The 24,791-nt window shown below is 38.6% G+C and overlaps 1 protein-coding gene across 2 annotated transcripts in view; it reads left to right on the top strand.

The window, feature by feature from the left end:
* Positions 1 to 24,791, top strand: part of KLHL14 (kelch like family member 14) — a 123,198-nt gene that overhangs the window by 41,807 nt on the left and 56,600 nt on the right. For both annotated transcript variants that reach the window (XM_041758605.1, XM_041758692.1), the window contains exon 3: positions 10,441 to 10,562. In XM_041758605.1, the coding sequence (XP_041614539.1) occupies positions 10,441 to 10,562 (122 nt within the window). The remainder of the gene's footprint in view (positions 1 to 10,440; positions 10,563 to 24,791) is intronic.

Genomic DNA, 24,791 nt, shown 5'->3' with positions numbered 1-24,791 from the left:
AAGGCTTATGATCTCAGGGAGGAGGCCTGCATTTCATGAAAGGCTTTTTTGTCACATCTACCTCTACCATCATTATCCAATCTACCAGTTTGGTCCCAGAAGAGAGTGGCAAAAGCATAAGCCAACTACCTCATCCACATACAGGAAGAAATGGTCACATTCCTAATCCACCTGGAATTTATATGTGCCAGGAAGGAATTGTGGACAATGCCAGCATGCTACAGGGGTTCAGGCAAGGAATTGGGGGGTGGGAGTGGGAGTGGGGGGCAGGAAGACGGTTACTTACAATTGCAATGTGCAAAGCTAAAGTCCATAAAGAGGTTGATCTTTTCACAGCCAAATATATAAGCAGTGGCAGAGTTGGAATATAACATGGTTTTCAGAGGTCCAGGCCTTAATGTCTTGGCTTCTTCCATTTATTATAATGTATCCTCAACTATGTTTGCCTACTTCTGGTAGGATGTGAGATAACTTCAGATGGTACATGAAAAACCACTTTTAAATTTATTGTAATAATTAGGTTAGGTGTTACTACATTTGAGCATGTATAGAAATAAAGAACAATTAATCCATGAAGTCCATAATTCATAAATATGATTGCTTAGAGCCATAATTCTCAATATTTACTACACATTAGAATCACACAGAGAAAGCTTAAAACAAAACAGACAAAACAAAAACAAAAAAACAATGCTGAGTCCCACCCTCAGTCATTAAACCAGAATCTCTGAGAGCTTGCCCCCAACCTAGATACTTTGAGAAAGCTTTCCCCAGTGATTCTAAAGAGTCACCAGCATTGGGAGCCACTAAATTAGAGTAGGATTAAATATTTTTTAAGTGAGCAGTTTTAAATAAAATATTAAATAATATCATAGTGTGTGGATGTGGCAAATATCATGAAGTTTCTATATTGTGCTAATAACTGAAATGTGGTAAACTTTCTCTATCATGGGCCGCTCTCATTCTGTGAGACAATAATAATCCTAAAGAACAAAAAGAAAGACAGAGATAACCAAGAAAAACCATGAATGTGGTGGTGTGACAACAGCAAGACTGATTATTTAGACATGCTCAGGTAGGGATAAAAGACAAAGGGGTTTCAGGCAGTGCAGAGTAAAGGTGGCAAGTTAAATGTGGGTGTTTGTCAGTAAGACTGTTACCCAAAGTCTAACTCTTCCACCTTAGAGTTCAGAAATATGACTTTTCCTTTTCCCCTTTTGCCTTCTGACATCTTCACTATCACACTCCTGGACTGGACATTAAAAACAGATGAGAGGGAAGAAAAAGGATGAGATGATAATCAGTAATGATGTGTTTCTTGAAGGTGAGATTACCAGTGACTCTTTTCATCCATTCATTCTTTTATCATTTCTTCATTCATACAAGAAGCGTCTATTGACCACCTACTATACTGCAAGTCCTTTTTGCTTGTAAGTATGGTCAGAATTTTTCTCAGCGAGCATGAATTGTCTTTATGATATAATCAAACAAATTTTAAAGTTACTTCCATCTTAGAAAAACTGAGTAATGTGTATGACTGACCATTCTCCAGTTACTACGCAGCCAGACTCGTGTGGTAGGAAGAAGGCAGCTCCAGGGTCAGAAGATGGGAAGCTAAAGCATTTTCAGTTATACCTGACCCTGAGAATCACAGAAGGGTGGTGTGAGAAAACGCTAGAGACATTTCCTCTGTGAGATAAAGGAAATAAAACCCATCCTGAGGCACTGGAAAAGATGCCCAAGCCCTTTTTCCTCTATTCTTTCATCTGTTAAATGGGGATAATGATACTTTGTGTTTACCTACCTCAGAGAGGCATTATCAGGTCTATTTAAAGGCTCTTCCGATGAAAGCTGCTGTGTAATTACCAAGAACAGCTATGATAAAGAAACCTAAATACAACAGCAAATCAGCTGGAACAAATTCTCAAGGGAGTTTAGTTCTCTGGAAAAATTTAAGAAAAGGGTAGCAGCTCTCCTCTGGGGACTTTTGGGTACCATTCTAGCTGGAAGTTTCGGGAAGTCTAGCTGATTTTCAAAGTCTCCTCCTGGCCAATCGCGCAGGATCTACTTCGGCTTACTTTTCCCCATAGTCTAAGCTGTTTCCAACTGAAATTCCTCCTTCAAGTTTTTTTCAGACCTTAACTCAGAAACTCTTTTATCCCTAAAGAGAATCATAAACAAGGCATTTACCTGTGAGAGAGAGAGAGAAAGGGAAGTTATGATGTAGGGAAAATGCGTACCTTATAGATGACAGGTAATGGGGAATTCCTCAATAGTTTTTTTTTTTTAAGGACTGAAGTAGTTGATGATCAACATCAGGCTTTGTTGAAATTCATTTGACAAAGTTATGACAGGTCAATATGACAGGGACACCACTGCTCCATTGGCTCAGGAGAGAGCCAAACCCAGTTGATTCAGGCTAACTGCAGTTTGACTGGAATATGGAGATAGGCTGAAGAAACATCATGGCTCTAGAATCTCAGGACTTGGAAAATATAGAAAATAGCAAGAACATAGCAGAATAATCAAGACTATCAGAAAACTTGGTGACTTGGATAAGGTTTGGTGAGATCGGTGATGGAGAGAACGAGCTAGCAGACCAGAGAGTGAGCAAGTTGAATTTATTAGAGATCTGGGTCCACACCATTGTAGGAAACCCAACGGTTTTATATTTTTGTGAAACTCACTTATGCGGTAAAGATGCAGGCTATTTATGAATAGCGCAACCCATGATTTCTGAAAGGCTTCTAAGCAATATAAGAAAAAGCCAAATTCCAATGATCGATTTTTTCACAAGTGATTTATAAGGTTAATAATTATGCATCATAATAATAGTTATCATTTATCGATTGATTACTGTGAGAGCTACATATTTTCCATATGCAATCCAAATGTCAGTGGGTGGCTTCCCAGATCTGGTGAAACTGTTACAAACCCCACATATCTCATGGCCTATGGTAATCCCACACCCATCCTCACGTCTGTGAATCCCTGGGGGCTTGCATCTCCCTGCTTTTCCTGCCTCCCAGGCCACCACTAGACATCCCTGCTGGACCACCAGATGTGAAATTGCCCATTCACTCACTGCGTGTTTGAAATACCAAGCCATCATAGGGTTAGTGAAGTCCATTAAAATTGCAAAGTAATGGGAATGAGTCATAACTTCCTCCAATCTTCTCCAGCCTCTCCCTACTGGATTGTGTCAGAGGTGACAGTTTTTCTTTCCTTTCACGAGACAGAGACATTCATTTTCCAAGGCATCAGCAGCACAAAGTACTTCTCATTTGTTAAAGGGACTGGCTCTGGAAGGTGGTTTTATTGGCAAGTAGCAACCATTTATTTTCTCATTACACTTAACCCTCGTGACATTCCCACTTTACAGATGAAGCAACTAAGGCTCAGAGAGGTGGCATACCAGCCCAAGGATATAAATCTATGAAGTGGCAGAAAAAGAATTTAAATCCAGGTCTGGTTGACTCTGACATTAAAATTAACTTGGCCTTTAGAGGATGGGAAAATGATTACCTACTCCAGTTTACCATTTCAAAACTGCTTAGTTTTTCCATCAAATCACTATGTTTGAAAACAAAAAACAAAACAAAACCAAAACAAAAAAAACAGCTACATACTCCTAAAAGACCGTAGATGAGGAAGTCTAGAGTAAAACCCCCAATGAGTTAGTATTGTTTCAAAGAGAACAGGTTAGGATAATTAAAATATCTAAACAATGGAAATACAGCACCATTATTTTTAAGTTCTAATACTAGGTTGGGGACATAGGCCACTAGCTTGTCAAGCCTGCAAATTACAACAAAGAAATAGCTAACACTGATGATGGCAATGAGGAGGAGGAGGAACATGGTAATGGTAGCATTTATCCAGTGTTATTATAAATGCTTTGCATGTATTATTTAATTTAATCAAAAAACCTATTCCTTAAGCCTGTTGTTATCCCTATTTCATAAATAAGGTTAAAAAGAGATAAGAGTTTAGCCCAAGGTCATTCATCTCAAAAGAGCTAAAGCTGGGTGGCACCTGGGTGGCTCAGTCCGTTGAGCATTTGACTCTTGGTTTCAGCTCAGGTTGTGATCTCAGGATCATGGGATTGAGCCCCACGTCAGACTCGGCATTGAACGTGGAGCTTGCTTGGGATTCTCTCTCCCTCTCCCACTGCCCCCTTTTCCCCCCACTTACTCTTTCTTTCTCTAAAAAAAATAAAAATAAAAAAAGAACTAAAGCCAGGGATCTCACCCAAGCTGTAGGACTTATACCCCTTAACAACTTAAGCAGGATCCTTGCTTTGAGAATGTTTTCAATAGGTGTCCGCACTAGGATGGAACTAAGTGCCATGAGAGAATTTAAAGAATTTATACCTCTTGTTCCCACCATTAGCTCCAGTGTTTAGAACAGTACCTGGAACATAGTAGGAACTCAATTAATAACTGCTAAATAATAAGTGAATTGAAACAAAACATCTAAATCAGTAGAGATTAAGTAACATTTTAAAAATAGTCACACATTGATGTTTAAAATATTACCCAGAAGAAATATAGGACAGGAAAAACCTGGCTTGGAAACACTTGGTTTAAAAAAAAAAATCTGTATTTGTAGTCCTCTGGAAGCTGAACAGGAACCCAACACAGCACTGGGACCTCTAAAAGACTACTGTAATTTTAGAAAGCCTTAAAATATAATATATAAAATATATTATAAAACACATCATGTTACATATCATATTGTTATATTGTATACAATTCTGACCATATCTTTAAAAAGGTACAGCAGTAGTATGGAGATACTCAAAAGAGGTGAATATGATGGGAGGAAACTTTCTCAGAAAGAATTGAGGATTTTCGACACAGAGAAGAGAAGACATATGGCAACTGTCTTGCAATATTTAAAGTGCTGCCATGACACAGTTAGGCACTTGCTCTTTTTCTTGTAGAAAACTTAGATTTTCAGATCAGAATAAGGAGAAAAAACATATTTAACAAAACTGTCCAACATCTTTCAACAATAAAGGGGATTTGAAAAACTAAGGTCCATTTTGTTATAAATTGCCAAAATGATAAGAATAATTACCTATGGAAAAAAACTACTAAAAAAGATTTCTATGTTATGGAGAGAAGGGGACCAAGTCAGTGATCTCAAACCTGGCTGTATGTTAGTTGAGATCTACTGGAAGACTGTGAAATATTATTGATTGCTAAGGCATCATCCCAATTGAATCATAATCTCTGGGAGTGAGGACCCGAGGATCAATATCAAGAATGTAAATTTTGTAACCCCTCAGATGAACCTGGTGCCTCCCAGGCTTGGGGATCACCAAACTAGATTACTTCAAAGTTCTCTTCTAACTCTTTGATGTAATGATTCTTAGAAGACTGCAGAATGTTTTCTTTAATAGATAAATGAGAAAGATTTGTAATCTGTAATAAAAGGAATTTAGTCTAAATGTACATAGGTAGCTCTAAAGTACCAGCAGACCACCTGATTTCTTCAACAGGTTAAAACTCTCCTTGCAATATAGTTAATGAAAACTTTTTCCATGTATCATGGAAAGGTAAACTTTATCTGGCCTGTTTCCCAATTATTTAAGTTCCAAATCACTGAAATATAAATAAATGAGACTTTACCGTACTTACCAGTATGATGAAAAATTTGTTTACACAAGGAGGTTTTAGGTCATCCTTCAATCATTCATCCCCAGAACCAGAGTATGTGAGCGCGCAAGCACTCACGCATATGCACACGCGCGCAAACACACACACACACACACACACACAAATATGACACATGGTAAATGTTGGGCAATTACTGAGATGGAACAAAGGAGACCTTCAAATTCCATCGCCTTTTTAACCTTATCTTTTTCTATGCAAAAATCTAGGAAGGCAAATCAAAGGCATCCAAATAATGTTATTAATCATGACATACTAAGCCCTTTATCTCTAATTCCTTGTCTTTTAAACACATTACTTTGGTCTAGGTGGTGCTAAGTCGAAGACTGAAAAGGAGTATTTTAAAAATATTAACAAATTTGAAGAGAAAATATTCATTTTGGCTAAATCGGTTCCCTATGTAAAGAGTTTCTAAAAAAGTGTACCAGGTGGCCATGTGAAGGAACTTTAATTATTGCAAAAGGCTACACCTGTAGATTTTTCCTAATCTAAAATTAAACCTGTAAGGCTCCGCTGGAATTATTTAGAAAAGAATAATTGAAACCCCCTTCAGCAAGTTAATTCAGGTTCTCCTAATTTTACTTTTCTGGTTCACAAGGTATCTTTTTTATCGTGGTGTTTTCAAATTGAAGTTCACACACATCAAATAAATAGCATGATAATCAGAGGTTTCAATATCCAATACACATTCATTATTATCTGTCATTATTGTCAGCGTCACTATTATAATTGCGCACTGTAAAAAGAATGGAAGCTTTTCCACAGGAATTATTCACATGTATTACTTTCTAGGAGTAATTGAATAGTTGACATTGCATTTATATCAAAGTAAAATATGTGATGGTTTTTCTCATTTGTTTTATTCTTAAGAAACCAAAAAAATGTAGAGTGATCTCTATTAGACCCCTTTATTTGGATCCAGAAAGATTCAGTTTCATGTAATGTTTAAATGTGTATTTTCTCATAATAAGGCTCAAAAGATATTCAATATGGTTAAAGTAATAATTTTCTAAGAACAGATAACAACTGGGTAGTGAAGTCCTTTTAATTAGCTTGTATTTATATACATGAACTCAACAAGAAACTCAGTGACAAATGTTACTTTTCTTTTTTTAACTAATCGGGTTTGGTATGTTGAAATGAAGCCCACATTGTATTGCCGATATTTACAGATTAATAGTTTACCTTAGAGTTTACATAGAACTTTCACTTTATCATATTATATAATCCTCATGACAATCCCTGGAAGAGGTAAGTCAGATACTATTAATCTATTTAAAGATGAGAAAACAGAGACTCCAAAAAGCCAAGTAATTTACACAAAATTACTCTGTAGAATAGAAAATTTCGCCCTAAAGCATCTCCTGGGTGGCTCAGTCAGCTGAGCATCTGCCTTTGGCTCAGGTCGTGATCCTGGGTCCTGGGATTGAGCCCCACAGCAGGCTCTAATCAGTGGGGAGTTTCCTTCTCTTTCTGCCTCTGCTCCTCCTCCTGAGGGTACGCTCTCTCTCTTCCTCTCTCTCTCTCAAATAAATGAATGAATGAATGAATGAATGAATGAATGAATGAATAAATAAATAAATAGATAAATAAATAAATAAATAAATAAATAAATAAATAAATAAAATCTTTTTTTAAAAAGGGAAAGAAAGAAAAGAAAATTAGCCCTAGAATCCTGGTCATCTGGGTCTTAATCAGAAGTTATAATAAGACAAAAAATTTAAAAATAAATTTGAAGTTTTCAAAGATCATAGGCCTGGGAACATTAGGAGGCCTGTGTTTAAACACTCTCCATGCCATTTAGCTTGACTATGAGAACTTTCTAACATCCCTGTAAATGGAGTTATTTCTGTAACATGAGGCTATTTCCATAGTCAATGGAGAAAATAGGTAGGAAACCATTCACATGAGTTCTGTGAGTCTCTGCATTTTTTCTTCTGCCTTCTGCTACTTCTCACATGCTTTATCCTATTTTTGGCTTCTATTTAATTCACCTTCACAAGGTAGAGTTTTAAACTTTATTTAGACTTAAATAATATTGATAGTGGGTTAGAAAATCAAGTGACACAAGCTTTAGAAACAAAATCATCTGAGATGCCGCAATAAGTCAAATGAACATATGAATATAGTAGTGCAAGTTTAAAATATGTCTTCACTGACTAAAAGGCCATACACAATGAACTTAAAACACTGGTCCTTCACAGGAAATGCACAACCAATGAGGGTCAGGTGGAATTGCCTTTCCTTCCATATAATCCTTCATCACATTCCATGAGAAGGCTGTATGGTTCTGAGACTTCTCTTAGTTTATGTGGAGGTTTTCATTACTGCTATACTAGGTAGCCCTTTGAATCATGTCATTGTTGGCAGGGGTGAAGGTGGTTACCATTTTCCAATTGTTCAGTGGCTTAGGTATTGGTAATCTCAGGCCATTTCTTAGAGCACAAATGGCAGTGAGTGGCTCTTCGGGCAGAGAGAACAGAGACTCTAGATCCTCTCCTCACCTCCAGAGATGGTCCATCTAAATTGCTGTTGAAATCACTAATATGGATTTGCCCAGGGAAGCTGGCCTTACCAATCAATGAAACAACCCTGCAAACATAGTTAAGTCATTCATTTCTCACCATTTGTCATTCATGAAACACAAAGAAGTACCTTTATTTAAACATTAAAAATAGAGATTTAGTTATATTGCTTTGGTCACACTACCACTTCACTGAGTCTTTCCTCTTCTGTCTGACCATAGATACTGGTCCTCCTGCCATCAGCCGTAGTCTGGCAGCAGGTAGATGTATCATGTCATGACAGCCACAGAATGGTGCCTGCCAGTCGAACAGGAAATGTCTACACATAGTAACAGACGGCAGCAACCCAAAAAAAGAGTATTTGCTCTCATCTTAACTTGTCTTACACTCACAGAGTGGTTGATTCTTTGGACTATAATGACAATAATCAAATAGTCTTATCTTAGTTCTATTAACCATGCATTTAGGAGATTACATAGCACATCAGTTACACAGGTTCTCATTTCAGAATAAAAGAAAGCTACTTCCTTCACTGAGTTTCCATCGCCCTCCCCTCCCACCCTAATCACTGAAATCCTCAAAGTTTGGAGCTCTCTGCTATGATATTCTGGTCTAACAGGCATATATGAGTACAGTCCCAAAGTACTGTAGAATTCAAAGAAGTGAGGGGATGTTTGGTTTGTGACAAAATTGATATTGCAAGCTGACGTTACATTGGGCATTCTTCTGTAAGTACGGCTCCCCCTATCCATGATTCCCTGATAGGAGTTTCTCCAGAAGGTATTATTCCTACCGAGGCATGTACAGCGCATTCAATGGCACCAGAGTTTCATTAAAGGAATTCTCCCGTTCCCTTCCTTCACATGGAAATGTCATTAACTGTATTAAGTTAACTCTCCGAATGTTAGGTTCTTAACCAACAAACAGTGCTTCTCCACAAGGGCATACTTTGCCAAGCGTCCTTGAATCAGAACGACAGGCTGAATATGTAATAACCGATTCAGAGCCACCACCGCGGGTTGTGATCATAGTTAAGAGGAACCCTTTTGTATTTATTGACTTTTTCCTTCAGTCATGGCTGTTCCGTTTCTTCCACCACCACCTTCAGCCTCTCAGGTAAATGAAAAGTTCAATTATATGTAAAGCGACCGTTAAATCAGCAGGCCCCTTGTGGGGGTCTGGGCCTCCCCTCCCCGCTCCAATCGCAAGTGTGCTCAATCCATTAGCCTTCCCAAGGATCGCACATCCATCAGGTCATGTGTGCTGGCCAGGATGCATCTTACAGCTTTTACTGCATATGAGACGTTGCAGGCCTGTTCTCGGGAACTGCCAGGCAGACTGGGAATCACAGTCACGGTTAATAGCAGCGAATTGCCAGCTCTTGATGGGTGGGTAGTCACTCCTTTCAGTGGTTGCCCCCTGGGGGAGAAGGTAGAAAAACAGAGGGAGGGAATTAGAGTGACTTTGCACAGTTGAGCAGGTTCATGCCGCTGGATCAGTGGCAAGCATTGGCAGGGCTCCACTCTGGGGAGGCTCAAAACAACCTCACAGTCTCATTTTTACCAATTGGTGCTGCTGTGTCGCCAGTGGTGCCCAGGGATGAGGCCGGGCGGAGGTGGGGGGGGTGCATGGGAAGGGGAGGGGGAGCTGGGAAGGAGATGAAGGCAGAAGTCTCAGCTAAATTAAACAAAAAGTCTCCTTGATACTGGTTAACCTACCCCAGTTAGCCCTGTGCTACTAATTGTACCAAACTGGTACTCGAAGTTCCCTGGGTGATTAAAGAGTTGGCTCACAAACTCTCTGCATAACCTTAATTTTTTCAAGGTTCTTTGAGTGGAGAATGGCTTATAATAATGATTTTGACTAATACGATTTTTGACATGCAACTTTAATGCTTAACCTTAGTACAACTCCAGAGCATTTCATGTGTACTCAGCTGTAAAGAGTGATGATTTAAAGGGATAATATAAGAAAAAGGTCGTTCTAGAATGAACCTCTAACAAATTGCATAAAGGGAGCTTATTATTCCATGAGTATGGGGATATGCTGCTCTTCTGATCATTTTTCTGCTTGGTTCAAAAAAATTGTTGAGACATGAATGGGAGAAGAAACAGGAAAAAATGAAATAGAAATCTGCAAGCAAGGAACATTCTTTTGATGGTTATGATTTCGTCGCCACTAAAAAGGCTCTACAATAATGTGGTTATTCATCTCCTCTTTTGTTTTGGGTGAAGAATTCGCTCTAACAAGAAAATGCTGTTATTGGTCGGAGGCTTGCCTCCTGGGCCGGACCGGCTCCCCAGCAACTTGGTTCAGTACTACGATGATGAAAAGAAGACGTGGAAAATACTCACAAGTGAGTGCCCTCCTTTATTTATTTACCCACCTATTTATTTCAGCCTAGAGCTGTCTCGATGAATTTGAAAACGTGGCTAATCAAATTAGACATTTTATTGATTTGTTAGCCTTTGGAGGTCTGTTTATGTATCACAGGGGATTTTGAGTAAAAGACTAAATTAACATTGCAGAGGTGGCCAATTTGGTAGCCGAATAGGCCTAAATTAATCTGGCCTAAAAGCACTGCATGAGTTTGTGTCTCTATGACAGAGAGACGGTGGTCACAGAATGTCCCAAAAGAAATGCCTCGGTTCTTTTTTTTTTTTTTTTTTTTTTTTTTTTGCATATCAAAAAGTGAAAGGTTGGTTAATAGACCTAGTGAATTTTCTCAAATCGTAAGGGGTGTTTGGTTCGTTGTCTACACAACTAACATTCATTTTGCCTTTCAGGCACTTCTGCTCATTCACCTTTAGTCTGTGGAAGTGGGTCTTAGAGAAACATTCCCTCTATTCTCTGCAGTCCTGATGGACAGATATCCATGGCCTATCCCAGCTGCATTAAATCGTGCTTGCAAACTTCGTCCCGAGATTCTCTTCCTCCCCTCCTTAAAGGGTGATTGTGTTTTACAGCAAACCTCTTGCCTTGGGCACTGAGATTTGGAACTTATTGTTATATCGGCTATGATTCCCAATCTGACTCAGTCATGGAATCAAAAATCATCATTTCTTGAGTGCAGCCGGCTGTGTGCCCCAGTCCCCTCGTGGGCACGGTGACTGCACTGGTCAATAAAACTAAATTTTAACTGTCAAAATTGCCCAGAGCTGTATAGATAAAATAATAAATGAGTAATTTTGATCCATAAATCAAAGCCATACATTTAAAACCGACAAAAGAGAAAGTTAGCTTTTCTTATAGCATGTGTCTTTTAAGCAGTTATGTATTTTATCGGATTTTTAAAAAATCATTTCCTTTCTTCTTACTAAGAGCCCTTTAAAATAATAGAAACGGGACAACAGTTTGCCCATAAGAGCAGAAGAGGAGCAAAGACATGTGAGGTGGTGCTTGAAATAATACATTTTGGAGCTGGCTTACCCCAGTGAAACCGCCAGTAGCATTGTCCAGGAACTGCAACGAGAAAGCTCCCTGGACACCTCTATACTACGGCTGTAGTAAAGAAGTGGGGGTGGGGGTGTCACAGCAGCAAGCCTAAGGAGAAGGAAGAAAGGAAAATATGTTAGAGACCCTTAAAGTGGCTTTCATTCTCTTTTTGACAAAAGTACTGTTAACAGTGATTTGAGCATCTAAATGAGTGATGAAGCCTAATTTTGAAAGTAACACCAAAGTATCAGTTATCTGACCCTGATCAATAGGGAATGCCTACACAGAGTAAGACACAGATACTAGGAGGAGGATAGAAGAAAAAGGAAAGACAAAGATTCTTGAAGAGAGATGACAGAGACGGAGGCCAAAGGAGTGACCCTCATTCACAAGTCCCTCTGCTTTCCCAGTTACACCAGGCAAAGTCTAATTGCTACTGGTTTAAAGTCCTTCGTTAAAGACAAAAAGATTAATTAAAGCATCATGAGTAATACCTAAGAAAAGTCTTATGTTCATTTTAAAACTTTTTTGGAGACAGAGTGATCATCCAATTTATTCTCCAAACTGGGACACTTTAGAGCATGACATGTGGACCCATTGGTTATGCTAGGACAATAGTATAGCCTGAAACTTATGGTCAGCCTACTCAAATTTCTCACATTGCCTAATTTAACTCTTAGAAGGATGTAGTAAGAAAGCATGAATTTGAATCAGGCAGACCTGGGTTCAAATCCATGTCCATGACGTTGAGCAAGGCATGTAAATGTCCCAAGTCATGGCTTCATTTTGTAAGCACCATTGGAGTATTTTTATTTTATTTATTTGTTTGAAAGAGAGAGAGTGAGAGAGCATAAGCAGGGGGAGTGGCAGAAGGAGAGGGAGAAGCAGGCTCCGTGCTAAGCAAGGAACCTGATGTGGGGCTTGATCCCAGGACCTTGGGATCATGACCTGAGCCAAAGGCAGATGCTTATCTGACTAAGCCACCCAGGAGTCCCTGCCACTGAAATAATTTTTAAATAAAATTGTGTTTAGAAGTCATCCAGCACATAGCATGAACTCAACAGATTGCAGGCGTTATGACCACTATTGTAACAATACTGCCAATATGAGCACAAGGACTGTGTAGACCCTTATACCTTGGAGGCATCAGTCAACTCAAGCTCTCTAGGCAGAGAGGAGACAAATTACACTGCAACAGATACAGCACTTTGACTCACTGTCCCAGAGCCAGGAACCTAATTTTCCTATGCTGGATGTGGTAATCTACAGTCTCAGAAGTAGAGATCAATTACTGTCAGTTGATTCCATTCACCAGGTTTGAAATGAAAGGAAATAAAGACATTAATGTGTAGAAAAGTTCTTACAGTGGGAGCATACTCGAAGATCTTGAACCTCTTTTCCATAGTCAGGCATGCTTAGAGCTTTGAAATAAATGTCTACTCCACTTATGCTCTTCATTTCACTGGGACTTGTACTTTAAAAAATAGAGTTTATTACCTGCTGGGCTGTGACTACATGGCCCCAAGTGAAGGCATATTTTTCAGGTTTGTTGGAGAGATATAGACAGTTTATCTGGATGATTTCTGCTGTTGGTTTGTATTTTTTAATTAAGACATCTTATTTGACTAATAAATAAGTCAGGCCACTGACAGATTTCCACACTATTTGGGCCACCAAAAGATAAAGGAAGAAATGTTTCTCATTGGAAGAGCTTCCCACTGCCATTCTTTTGACCCTGAAGGACCGTTGAACTTACTGGCAGAGAAATGAGGATGTGAGGATGACAGTTAATGCTAGCAGACAGTGCCTGACTTGGGGTCTGCTGATCTATTAAACGACTGTCTCCAGACAGACTAACAAGCTAACTAGCAAAAAGCCAAAACCCGAGGTCAGCTAGGGCCTCTGAATCTTAGAATCTTTTGCCCACTTGGTTTGAGCAAACATTTCTCAGCCTGTCTCACAAACATGCTCCTTTCATTGGAGGATGCCTTCCACAGGGAGAGCACAGACACCCAGTGATGGGAGTCACATGGCCTACCCAAACCACAGACTAAAGAATAATGAAAAGAAAGACAGCCGTCACTTTCTTTAGATCTTACCTGATTAGGTTACATTTTAGAATCACAGCTGAAAGGCTGTGCAAATAATAAAGTGAAGGGAGGAGAAGTGAGAAAGTGGATCCACATAACATAAAGAACACAAAGTCCAACCACCAGCCAGCCAGCAGGCTGGTCTACCCACACAGCAAAGGGAACAATCATTCTCACGGAAAAGACCGTTTGGGTAACGTGCTGACACAGATTGCATTATTATCCGCCTCTTTGGAAAAATCATTTAATATAACATTATATAATTAATGTTGAGAATAGGGACAGAGCTCTGTGGTCTTTCTTAGGAAAAGTACTAAGAAATAACATGTAAAAATGACTGGAGAGTCTTCCTGTCCCTGTAAAACGTTAAGTAAGAACAGTAAAATTGGCATTGTTTTTCTCTCGACTGTTAATAACAGAGGGGAAGTTGAGATGCACTTTCATTCATTTTTATTTTACAGTACTGCCTTTCCTGCACTTCTCACTCCTGCGCGCAGTCTCCCGTTTCATTCTTAACTTATTAGAAAGCAGTACAGGAGACATGAATACTAAAATGGCCAGTGCAAAAAAAAAAAAAAAAAAACATGCCTCCTGCACTTTGCAGGCCCTAAATCCTTGGTGCAAAGATCAAGCAAAACAATTCCTGTGGCTACTTTATACTTTTTTTTATAACCCCTCTCTGATATGTCAAAGTTTTTATGGGGTCCATTTGAAGAAGTCGTTTACAATCCCTGCCACTGGATAGCACTGAGGAGCCATCTCCTTTCTCCGTGTTCTCCACTGGCCAAGTCCTTCCCTGGTGGGGAAGGGTGTTTCCTATGGGCAGACTTCCTTTCCCTGCATTTCAGATGAAACATTCTATTTGTTAGGTGCTGGTTATTGCTTTCTGTGAGCAATGAGAGGGAAAAGGATTTCAAAGTAATAATCTGTCCTTCCATGTGCCCATGATGACTTCCCTTTAATAATATTAGGATGAAAACGAGAAGAACTAACATAGAAAGGCATGTTTCTTCTTCTGGCCACTTCAGTTCTCTTTGCCAGAAGTAGGGGGAGAAACCTTTTTTTCCTTCTTCCTTTCAGCTCTGTCCTCTACCTGGTAGTGCAGGGATTTGGGGCCTTGTATTTTTCAGTCACAGGACATAAAAGAAACTATTGTGCAGAGGTTTCCTGGGCTATCTCCTCTGATCCCTGGGGAACATTGAATTTGATCCCACCCATATGAGAGCAGTCCTGGGGCTGGGTGTCAGCAATTTCTTTTAGGATTCACAAAGATCAGAGGCTAGTGGACGACTTCGAGAGAGAGAGAGAGAGAGAGAGAGAGAGAGAGGAAAGGTAGAGGGAAAAGGAGAGAGAGAATCACAAGCAAGTTTTATGCCCAGTGCAGAGCCCGATGTGGGGCTCAATCTCAAGACCCCGAGATCATTCCTGAGCTGAAATCAAGGGTTGGTCTCTGAACCAACTGAGCCACCCAGGCACCCTTTCATTCTTTTTTTTTTCAAATTTACTTTTCCATAAATGTTGAAGAATAGTACCAACAAAGCAAATCTTGTATAAGACAGTGTAACTTCAGTTCCAAAAGATGAATACAGATTTGATCATATACGATATCTAATAATTGCTGATCATTCAGGAAATATAAGCCTGCACACTGATACTGTCACCTAGACTTCTTTCCTTGACCCTTCTATATCTTGACTTCAGTTTATTTCTGTTGAGGATATGTTGGAGAGAAAGTCAAGTTAATCAAAAGCTAACAATCATTTCTTATGATTATTTATTTAGAAAGAAAGAAGTAGTCAACCCAATTGAAGGCTTTATACCTGCAGGTTTCCTTTATTTATATTATCTTTAGATTTAACTGCACTAATTATTTAATTTTATTTATTTTCATTTCATTTCTAGAAAGGAATGAAGAATCCATAGATAGTACATTTCTCATTGCTGGAGAACCTCAGAAAACAGTTAAATGCTTCCAGAATGACTCTGAAACTGCCTGGGAAGAATTTAGACTTATTTACAAACTTCATTCCTTCGTGTAACAAGCAATTATTGAATATGATGAGATCGTCTCTCCTCTTAAGAAGCTAAGAAGGCAATTACAACAGAGAGTGTAAAGAATAGAGAGAGAAGGCTCGGGGTATTATGGAAGCACAGAAAAAGGGCCCCTAATCTAAATATAAGAGGTTAGAGAAGCTTTCCTCAAAGTGACCTTCTATAAAGTTGAAAAAGTGGGTAGGAATTATCAAGGCAAGACAGAGTTGGTGCCTTCTAGAAACTGACATGAATTTGTGTATCTATAGGAGAATCTGAGTCTGGGAAAGTATGTGGTGGGGCTGGAGGATTAACTAAGAACCATATTATATGGGACTTTTTCAAGGAATTGTTAAGATCAGTTTAAGAAGAACTCTGTGGAGTGACTACAGGACTCCATCGGTTAAGTGTCTGACTCTTGATTTTGGATCAAGTTATGATCTCAGCGTTGTGAGATCAAGCCCCATGTCTAGCCCCACATTGAGCCCTACACACTGGGCTCCACTGGGTGTGGAGCCTGCTTAAGATTTTCTTTCTCCCTTTTCCTCTGCCTCTTCTCCCTTGCAAAAAAAAAAAAAAAAAGTAAGAACTGAAACGTGTCTGTGAAAACATAGTGATCTAAAGACTTTATACTATAGCATGACAGTTGTTTTCTCATAGCTTGTTGGAACTTTTTATTTCCATTTGTGGAGTGATTGTTTCCATGACTTTGGACAAAGAAAGAAAGAGAATTGTGTTTGGACTTTTTAAATATGTTAGCATCTAATTTTACCTTCAATGAGCTCAATTCTAATTTGAGATACATGACTGCACATTGCTATATATCTTGAATTATTTGCTACTGTGTATTTATGCACCAGTGCATTAGTGGATTTTTCATAGATTTTTTTAAAAAATATGTGTGGTGGTCACTTCCAAACTACTGTATTTCAAGGAAGTTGGGTACCTGGAAAAACTAGTTGACTTTGTTTCTGGTTTATACCTCCCTTGAATATAGCTATTGCTTTTTCTTCAGACAACAGCACATGTACAAATAATGCTGATGCTTTCTTTACACACAAACTGTGGTACTTGCTACTGAGTCTGGTATAAAGAAGGCACGAGTCATATGGGATGCTTCATTCCTGTGTCATTCCTAGGCAAATTGCAAACTAAGTCTGGCAAGCCAATGGATATGAATACTAAGAGATTAGATGATCTTCTTGCCCAGTCCTCTCATTTTACACATTAATTTCATTCAGTCAACAAATGTAATTGATATCTTCTATGCAGCCATTGTTTTCAATACAGAGAAAACAAGGCTGAGTCAAAGCAAATATTATCATGCCTTCACCATCTTAGAGCCAGGAAGGGTGGGGAGAACCAACATTAATAAATAATCCCAGATAGCAATATATAATAACAAAATGTGATAGTGATCTGAAGGAGGAGCATAAAGGTATAAAAGGTATAGAAGATCTTGTAATGAAGAGCCCTGATCTAGTTTAGCCTTCTTGGAGAATGTCACCAAAGAAAAGGCAGTTGAGCTGAGCTGAGAACCAAAGGATGAGCCAGAGTTAGCCAAGTAAAGATGTGAAAAGAAGAGTGCTCCAGGTTAGTTGATAGTAAGTATGAAGACCCTGTGGAAAGAAGATGCATGGCTGAAATCAAAGAGTGAGGGGGAGAAAGATGTGACATGTGGCTAAAGACATCAACAGAAACCAGACCATGTAGGCACTTCTACAGCAGGTTCACAAATTTGGCTTTTACTTTAAGTGACTGAAAGAAAGAAGGTGTCATACCCAGAGTCCCAGGATGATTTAGTGGCAGGATGAGGAATAGAACACTGGTCTCTGTATTTCCATTGGAGAGTGCTGCCTCATGTAGCACACCAATCTGTCTCACCAACAATTGCCATTAGTCAAGAATCCAAGCAGATGAATGGGATTTAATCTCTGCTGACCCATTTCACTCAGGAAATCTAAATGGATCCAAAGTACATGTCATAGTACCACATTCAGAGAATAAAACTAGTATAGGTTAATTGAATGAATATCCTACTCCTAGAGATTAAGAATATTATCTTGGCTTATGGACTAAACTGCAAATTATGATATGTAAGTGATAAAACTTGCGTTTGGCACTGAGGGGGACACTTGATGGGATGAGCACTGGGTGTTATTCTGTATGTTGGTAAATTGAAAACCAATAAAAAATTAATTTATTAAAAAAATAATAATAATATTAACAAGCCATAGTTCAATGCAAATTTTCTGACATTTTAACTCTGCCTTTGAAGCAGTGTCAAAAATGAAACAACAAAACACCCCTCCCCACACACAAACACACACACAACCACATCTTTCAGGATAGATAGGCTAAATTAAAATATACACCTGGGCATTTGCTGACCGTGAGCCCTTTGTATGCTGCCTTCACTCTGATCCTTCTCATCTGCAAAGTGAATATTTTAATTCTACCTATCTCTTAGAGATATTGTGAGAATTAAATCAAATAATACAAATAAGGCTGTAGGCTCAGCATCTGGAAGATAGTTGTTCCTCAAAAAAATTCTTATTGTATTTTAGTCTATTTTGCATATAGCCAAATAGAGAAAAGCAGAAGATTGAAAATTTCTTTCTGCTCTTGTCAGCAGGAGTTTGAGAAAGAAGACACACCTTCCATTTAGAGTGAAATTTCTATCTATTTCTAGCACGGAACCATGTGTATCAGTCAGGATGGACTAGATTATGCTGTAGTAAGAAACAACTCCAAAATCTCAGAGGCTTAAACCAACAAAAATTTTATTCCTCGCTCACACTATGTGTCCAACACAGGTTGGCAGAGAGCATTTGCTCAACAGAGTCATTAGGAATCCAGGCACATGGGGCTGCATCTTAACAAGTATTTCTGTCATCCATGCAATGGAGGAAGAATGTGCTGTAGTGTCTTGAACTGGCAATTAAAAGCAACATTTAGCATTTATGCTCAGTCACATTTTAAGGGGGCAGGGAAGCACGATCTTCCCCGGGTTCAGGAAGAAGAGAATCCAAGTATCTGGTGAAGAGTAACTGTGCCTACTGTAATCTGCCCTACTGGACATTAAATATTTCATGTATTCTCCTTGCCATGATCAAAGTCCACTTGCCCCTCCACATAAGGCAGATCACCACAAATCATCAAGCTTAGTGATGATCTCTGGGTGATGAACAACCCTCCCAGTATCAGGCTTATTTGTTCTTGATCTTGATCTGGAAACAAACTAAACAATCAAATTACCTGGTTCCCTCCCACATCGTGCACAGTGATTGATTAGGGACAGTATCAGCTCAATAAGCATTTTCATTTGGGAAAATCATAGCAATTTAGCAATCCCACCAAACAGGCATTTTGAAGGATGCCTATCCAAGGTTGTGTTTCTTGATTAGGGCCCTCCCTGGTTCTGCTCATTTTCCTTTGTTCTCCATGGCCCCTGGTTCCACCTTATGGGAGATTCTTCTTTTTCCATTATCTTCTTTGGACCTATCTGAAGTGAACCTGAGACTAGCTCTTCTCTTCCTGGGAGTGGAAGAGTTTTTAAGTACCTTTCATGTCTGTAGACATTTAAGTCTCTAATTTTCACAGCCTCTTTTAATCCAGGCTGGTAGGTCTTTTGGCAATTAACTCCCTAGAAAACTTAGCTATCTTCTTATGTTTATATCCACTCCATGGCCAGTGACCATGTCCACAGTTCTTTTCTAATATACTTCGTAGATTGCTTTCTCCTTAGTTTTTTTTTATTTCCCTTTTTCTCTCCTTTACGCACACATACACACACACACACACACACACACACACACACATAAGCACATACACACACTCTAATGCTCCATATATTTATCAGTCTTTAATGGGAAGCTCCCTTTATACTCTTTTTCCGGAGTTAGAAGAACACACTGGGTATCTCGTCCTTTATTGAAACTTCTTCTAAGATACTCTAATGTGCTGAAATTACTGTGAAAATCATATCTTTAACTTTGTCTTTGTCAGCTGAGTTTTAATTTACCTTTATTGCTCAAAACATACTTAATTTCGTGTATGACACACAAAACCCAAATCTTTTACCAGATGAGATTTAAAAAAAAAAAAAAAAAAAACTCTTCCAATGCTGCACACTCCTAGATTTCTGGACCTCATTTCCTTTCACTCCTGCTTCTAAATGGGCCAGCTTTGTTTGTGAGATCATCTCTTTTCTGTAGATCTTGCCAAGTGCTACCAGCAGCAACCACTGCACCATTGTCAACATTCTTTCTTCCAACCTTGGAGTGGAAGATTATTAAATAACCAATCCACTATCTACGTAAAAGCAAATAGTAGTTTTACCCAGTGGTGTTCCATGCCAAAACATGCATTTCCATCTTTCCACCCTCCAATCTGGGCTTCTTTGTCATCAGCCACTGTGGGCCTTCTTCATACCAAAGCCTCCATTAGTCGTATTAGGCAAGGTTAGGCTGAGGGGTCATAACAACAATTCCCAAATCTTATTGGCTTATTTCTTTTCATGTCACCTGCCTATGGTATATTTGTTGTGATCTCTGTCCTACTTCTTCGTATTCTAGTTCTCAAGTTCATGACATCTCCACCATTTGACTTGTCACTGTTGCCTTGGCAAGGGAGAGGACAGTTTCAGTCTGACTCTTGACGCTTCTGCTCTGAATTTAGCGCATCTTATTGGCAAAATAAATCACTTGGCCACACCTGACTTCAAAGTGAGTGGAAAAGTGCAATCCTCCCAAGTTCTCAGAAGGATTATCAAAATATTTCTTTGATAAGCCTAATGATTACAAACCACGTACCCTTAGATTCAACAAATAATTTGGTTCGGTCTTCTGGTCACCTGCAAAATTATCCCTGCTTCTCCTATGAACAATTATGAGTTAGAAGAGATAGCTCACTTCTGCATGCATCTTCCTGTCCATTCTTGTCTCGATGTGACTTCCTTGTCAGGACTGATATTTATTCACAGAAGACTGGATGCCTCTATATTAAAGGAAATGTTTTAAAATACATTCCGAATATTATAATGCATTTGGGGAGGAACTTTTAAAATTTTGCATCCACTCAAACAGTTTAACTATGTCTGACTTTATTTGATTTTCACTATTTCTCCTGCTTATTATATATATGTAAACTAGTACACGTCTACAATATAGATATACAAACATGTATATGGATAAAAAATTGGATAGAAAAAAAAAATTGGATAGAAAAAAAAAATTGGATAGATACACATAATTCCCATAGAACAGAATGGTTTTTATCATTTAAAGAAAACTCATTAAAAAAAGAATTGAAATGGCTTTCAAAATTACAACCCAAAAATGGAAAGATAATTGGGGTGAGTGATTATTATACGCAAATATCTCCATCAAAATAAAGGAGTAATTAAGGCAAAGTGCAAATAAGCAAACTGTTCCTTTTCAGATCCCAGAAATCATTTTGCACTGGAATTCAGAAGCAAATCTATATTTCATGACTATATGGCCAGATAGAAATTGGTTTTGTGTATCATACACAAAATGTTCTCACAGCTGGGGAATGATCACTCTCCTACCACACCTTGTATTTATTAATTACATTGTTTTTGATGGAGCAAGCAGTTGTATTTCATGGAGGATACCCTAAGACCCTGGCCACATTCAGCTGGCTTCAACAATGGTTTCATTGAAAGGGGATTGCTGAGCAGACACTTTCTTACCTCTGTGTCTGGATACTCCTTACAGCGTGTGCTAATTATTAATCCTACCAGCATGCCTTATTTGGTCATTAAGTCTTAATTTCTTTTCAAAAAAAATTAAGACTGAACTCCAGTTATTTAGCTAGAACAATAATCATTGTGAATTTCAAAGACCAAAATCTCCCTACATTTTTATGTCGAGAACCGCAAAGTGCTTTCAGAAAACCCTACTGCTAAGGCAATGATGTATCGCTTTAGCTTTCATTATATGTTTTTAATCAGAGCATGACTTCACACTAGACAAAGCGATGCTTTATGCATGGTCTCACTTGTTTTTGCTAAAATCTTTTGACATGATTAATTTTACTTTAATGCTTTTGTCTTGTTGTAATGGTAAGGATGATGGGTATAAACCAAGCAAAAATACATGCTTTTCTATTATAATGCCTCTGAGCATTAAAAATATCTTAGATGAAAAGGGAAAAAAAAATCACAGGAGACTGGTCCGACTGGAATTAAATTTCTTGCTACCTGAACACAGAGTACATGAGATTAAAAAAAATGATTCAGTCATTGTTTTTAGTTTTATTTTTGCTATTTTTTATGGCAATTTATTCATCTGTATGATTAGATCTGAAGAGGAGGAAAGAGATTGTGGCTCACAGATTTTTTGATCTCATTTGTCGCCTTGTAGCACTTACTTCCTTCTCAGTATTAAGGGACCAAAATATTAACCAATTTTATACAAGATGTATCTCGACCAGATGAAGGCAAAGCAGGCCATACCTTTCCATGGTGATGCCTGCCATTGGATACAAACTAGTTTTCAGCTATATTAATTTTCAGTCTAAAACAATTAATATAGTTTCCTTTGTCCAAATTATAGAAAAGTAGTGATAAAGATGATTTTATGAAGAAAACAGTAGACCATTCAGCACATGAGACTTGCCTTGTGAGCAGCTGTCCAAGTATGGATTTTACCATCATGTTAGCTTTTTCTTTTTTTTTTTTTTAACAAATTATGGAGTTGTTTATCCATATTACAGGAATATGACACTTTCCTTTTCTCAACACAACCTGTCCGCTTGTTTCACTTGCCCCCTAAATAAATCTTATTAACCACAAAAATATCGTTCAGCATTGTTCAATAGAATTTTATGCAATGATGGAAATGTTCTTTCAAACATCAAAGTCCAATACAGCAGCCACTAGGCACATGTGGCTATTGAGCACTTTAAATGTGGCTACAAGAGAGAAACAGAGCTTCCAATTTTATTTAATTTTAATAAATTTCCGCTTAAAATCACCTCCCGTGGTGAATGGCTTCTGTATCAGCAGCACAGTTCTAGATGACAGACAGCTTTGTGATGTTCATATTTACCCTGGAGAGCTGTCTGCCATTCAATCTTGCTGGCCCAAACCCAATCCCCTCTGTGCAAGGAAAAAAAAAAAAAAAAACAGGTGACCCTATGAAATGACCAAATTCAAAGAACACCCAAGTGAACCACATGCGAGCCCTCATCTAGGTCCTGAGTTTTCACCTTTTAATCTCTCATTCTCTTCCACAAGTCCCCACTTTCTCATCTTGGTTACTGTTATATTCATTTCTTGGAGCTGCCATAACAAAATCCCCAAAACTAGATGACTTAAAACAACAAAATGTATTGTCTCACGTTGCTGGAGGATAAAAATCTAGTCAAAATATCAGAGGAGCCCTGGGCCCATCCAAAAGCTGGAGGGGACAATGCTTCTTTGCTTCTTCCTGGCTTCTCATGGCTCCTGGCAATCCTCAGTATTCCTGGGTTTGTAGCTTCATCACCTCCATCTCTGCCTGGTCTTCACATGGAATCCTTCCCTGTGACTCTTCTGGATCCAAATCTTTCTTCCCTCTGTTGTATAAAAACACCTGCCATTGGCTTTAGGGCCCACCCTAATCCACTCTGACCTCACCTTAACTTGATTACATTTGCAAAGACCCTACTTCCAAAGACGTTTATGTTCACAGGTCCTGGGGGGTTAGGACCTAAAGATATGTTTTCGAGAGACACAGTTTACCTCACTACCCCTAGCAAATGACCCACATAAGGAAAAAAAAAAAAAACACAAAAAAACAGACACTATGTGGAAGGCACACATTCTAGTCACATCACTAGCGTTTATTTACTTAATTCTTACAACACCACTTTGGTATTAGGCACTACGATTATTTCTACTTGAGATGAAGAAATGGAAACAGAGATATCAAGTCATTTGCTCAAGGTCACACAGATGGTAAATGGCAGAACCAAATTGTGTACCCAAATAAAGTTCCAGAGCCTGCACTCTTCTGTTTCTCATTACTGGAGTAAAACGAGAGTGCATATTCTAAAAAGAGTTAAAGGTGAAGCAACACTGGACAGGCACTCCAGCATTTTATGCAGAATAAAATGGAATATTCTCTGCACAAACTGAATACATTAATATCATAAATATACATATTTATTTGTTGAACTTTCCAGTATCCCCTTTTTTACTAATTAAAGAACAAAGGAAAAATATTGGATTGAGTTATTCCTGGGGAAAGTCATGCTAGAATGAGATAGCCTTCCCTTCTTAGAGACTTGCAACTCCTGCCACGGCTCTGTGTACCTCCCCACTTGCAGAAATAGTGATGGTAAGATCTGTGTGCCAGGACGTGATTTGCTAAGGAGGGAAAAGCTGTGCCGGTTCACTTTCTTGCTTGTCTTTTTCATTTTGTACTAATGACACAAAGGACCTCCTTCATCTGAAGTGTGTTGGTAAATCTCAGATCTTCGTTTCCTATCCAGTCATAAATTTGTTTGAAGTATTTCATGACTGTAATCACTAAGTTTACCAAATACCAGTAGCTGCTCTTGTGTGTTCATAAACATTTCCTAGGATTAGATTACTTCTTCCACTTTAGAGCTTTCATTTAAAAAAAAAAAAAAGATAGAGCTTCCTTTTTTGTCTTTATCCTTGTCAAAAACCCAAGTCCTTTTGCCCACTCGAATGATAATCAAAAGATCTATGTGCAGATGAATTAAGGAGAATTGCAATGGTTACGTGCCTTCAATCTTATTATTAAATTTGCAAGGTCTAATATCTTACATTGTGTTTGTCACAAATACAGATAAATGGATTTCTAGATCTAGTTGGAAATAACCCAGGATGGTCCCCCTATTCCATGTATGTGTCTCTCTAATGTCCAGTTCATTTGTTAATCTCACATTGGGCTTCCATTGCCATCTTGTCTCAGCGCTGAACTGAAAAGCTTAATAGCCATGAGTACATGGTGAAGCCAGAAGGGTAGCGCTAACCAAGCACTTTCACCAGA

The sequence above is a fragment of the Vulpes lagopus genome, chromosome 1 (genome assembly GCF_018345385.1).
Source record: "Vulpes lagopus strain Blue_001 chromosome 1, ASM1834538v1, whole genome shotgun sequence".
In the NCBI taxonomy this organism is placed as follows: domain Eukaryota; kingdom Metazoa; phylum Chordata; class Mammalia; order Carnivora; family Canidae; genus Vulpes; species Vulpes lagopus.
The sequence above is the reverse complement of the archived record's forward strand: the minus strand, read 5'-3'. Positions and strand labels throughout refer to the sequence as shown.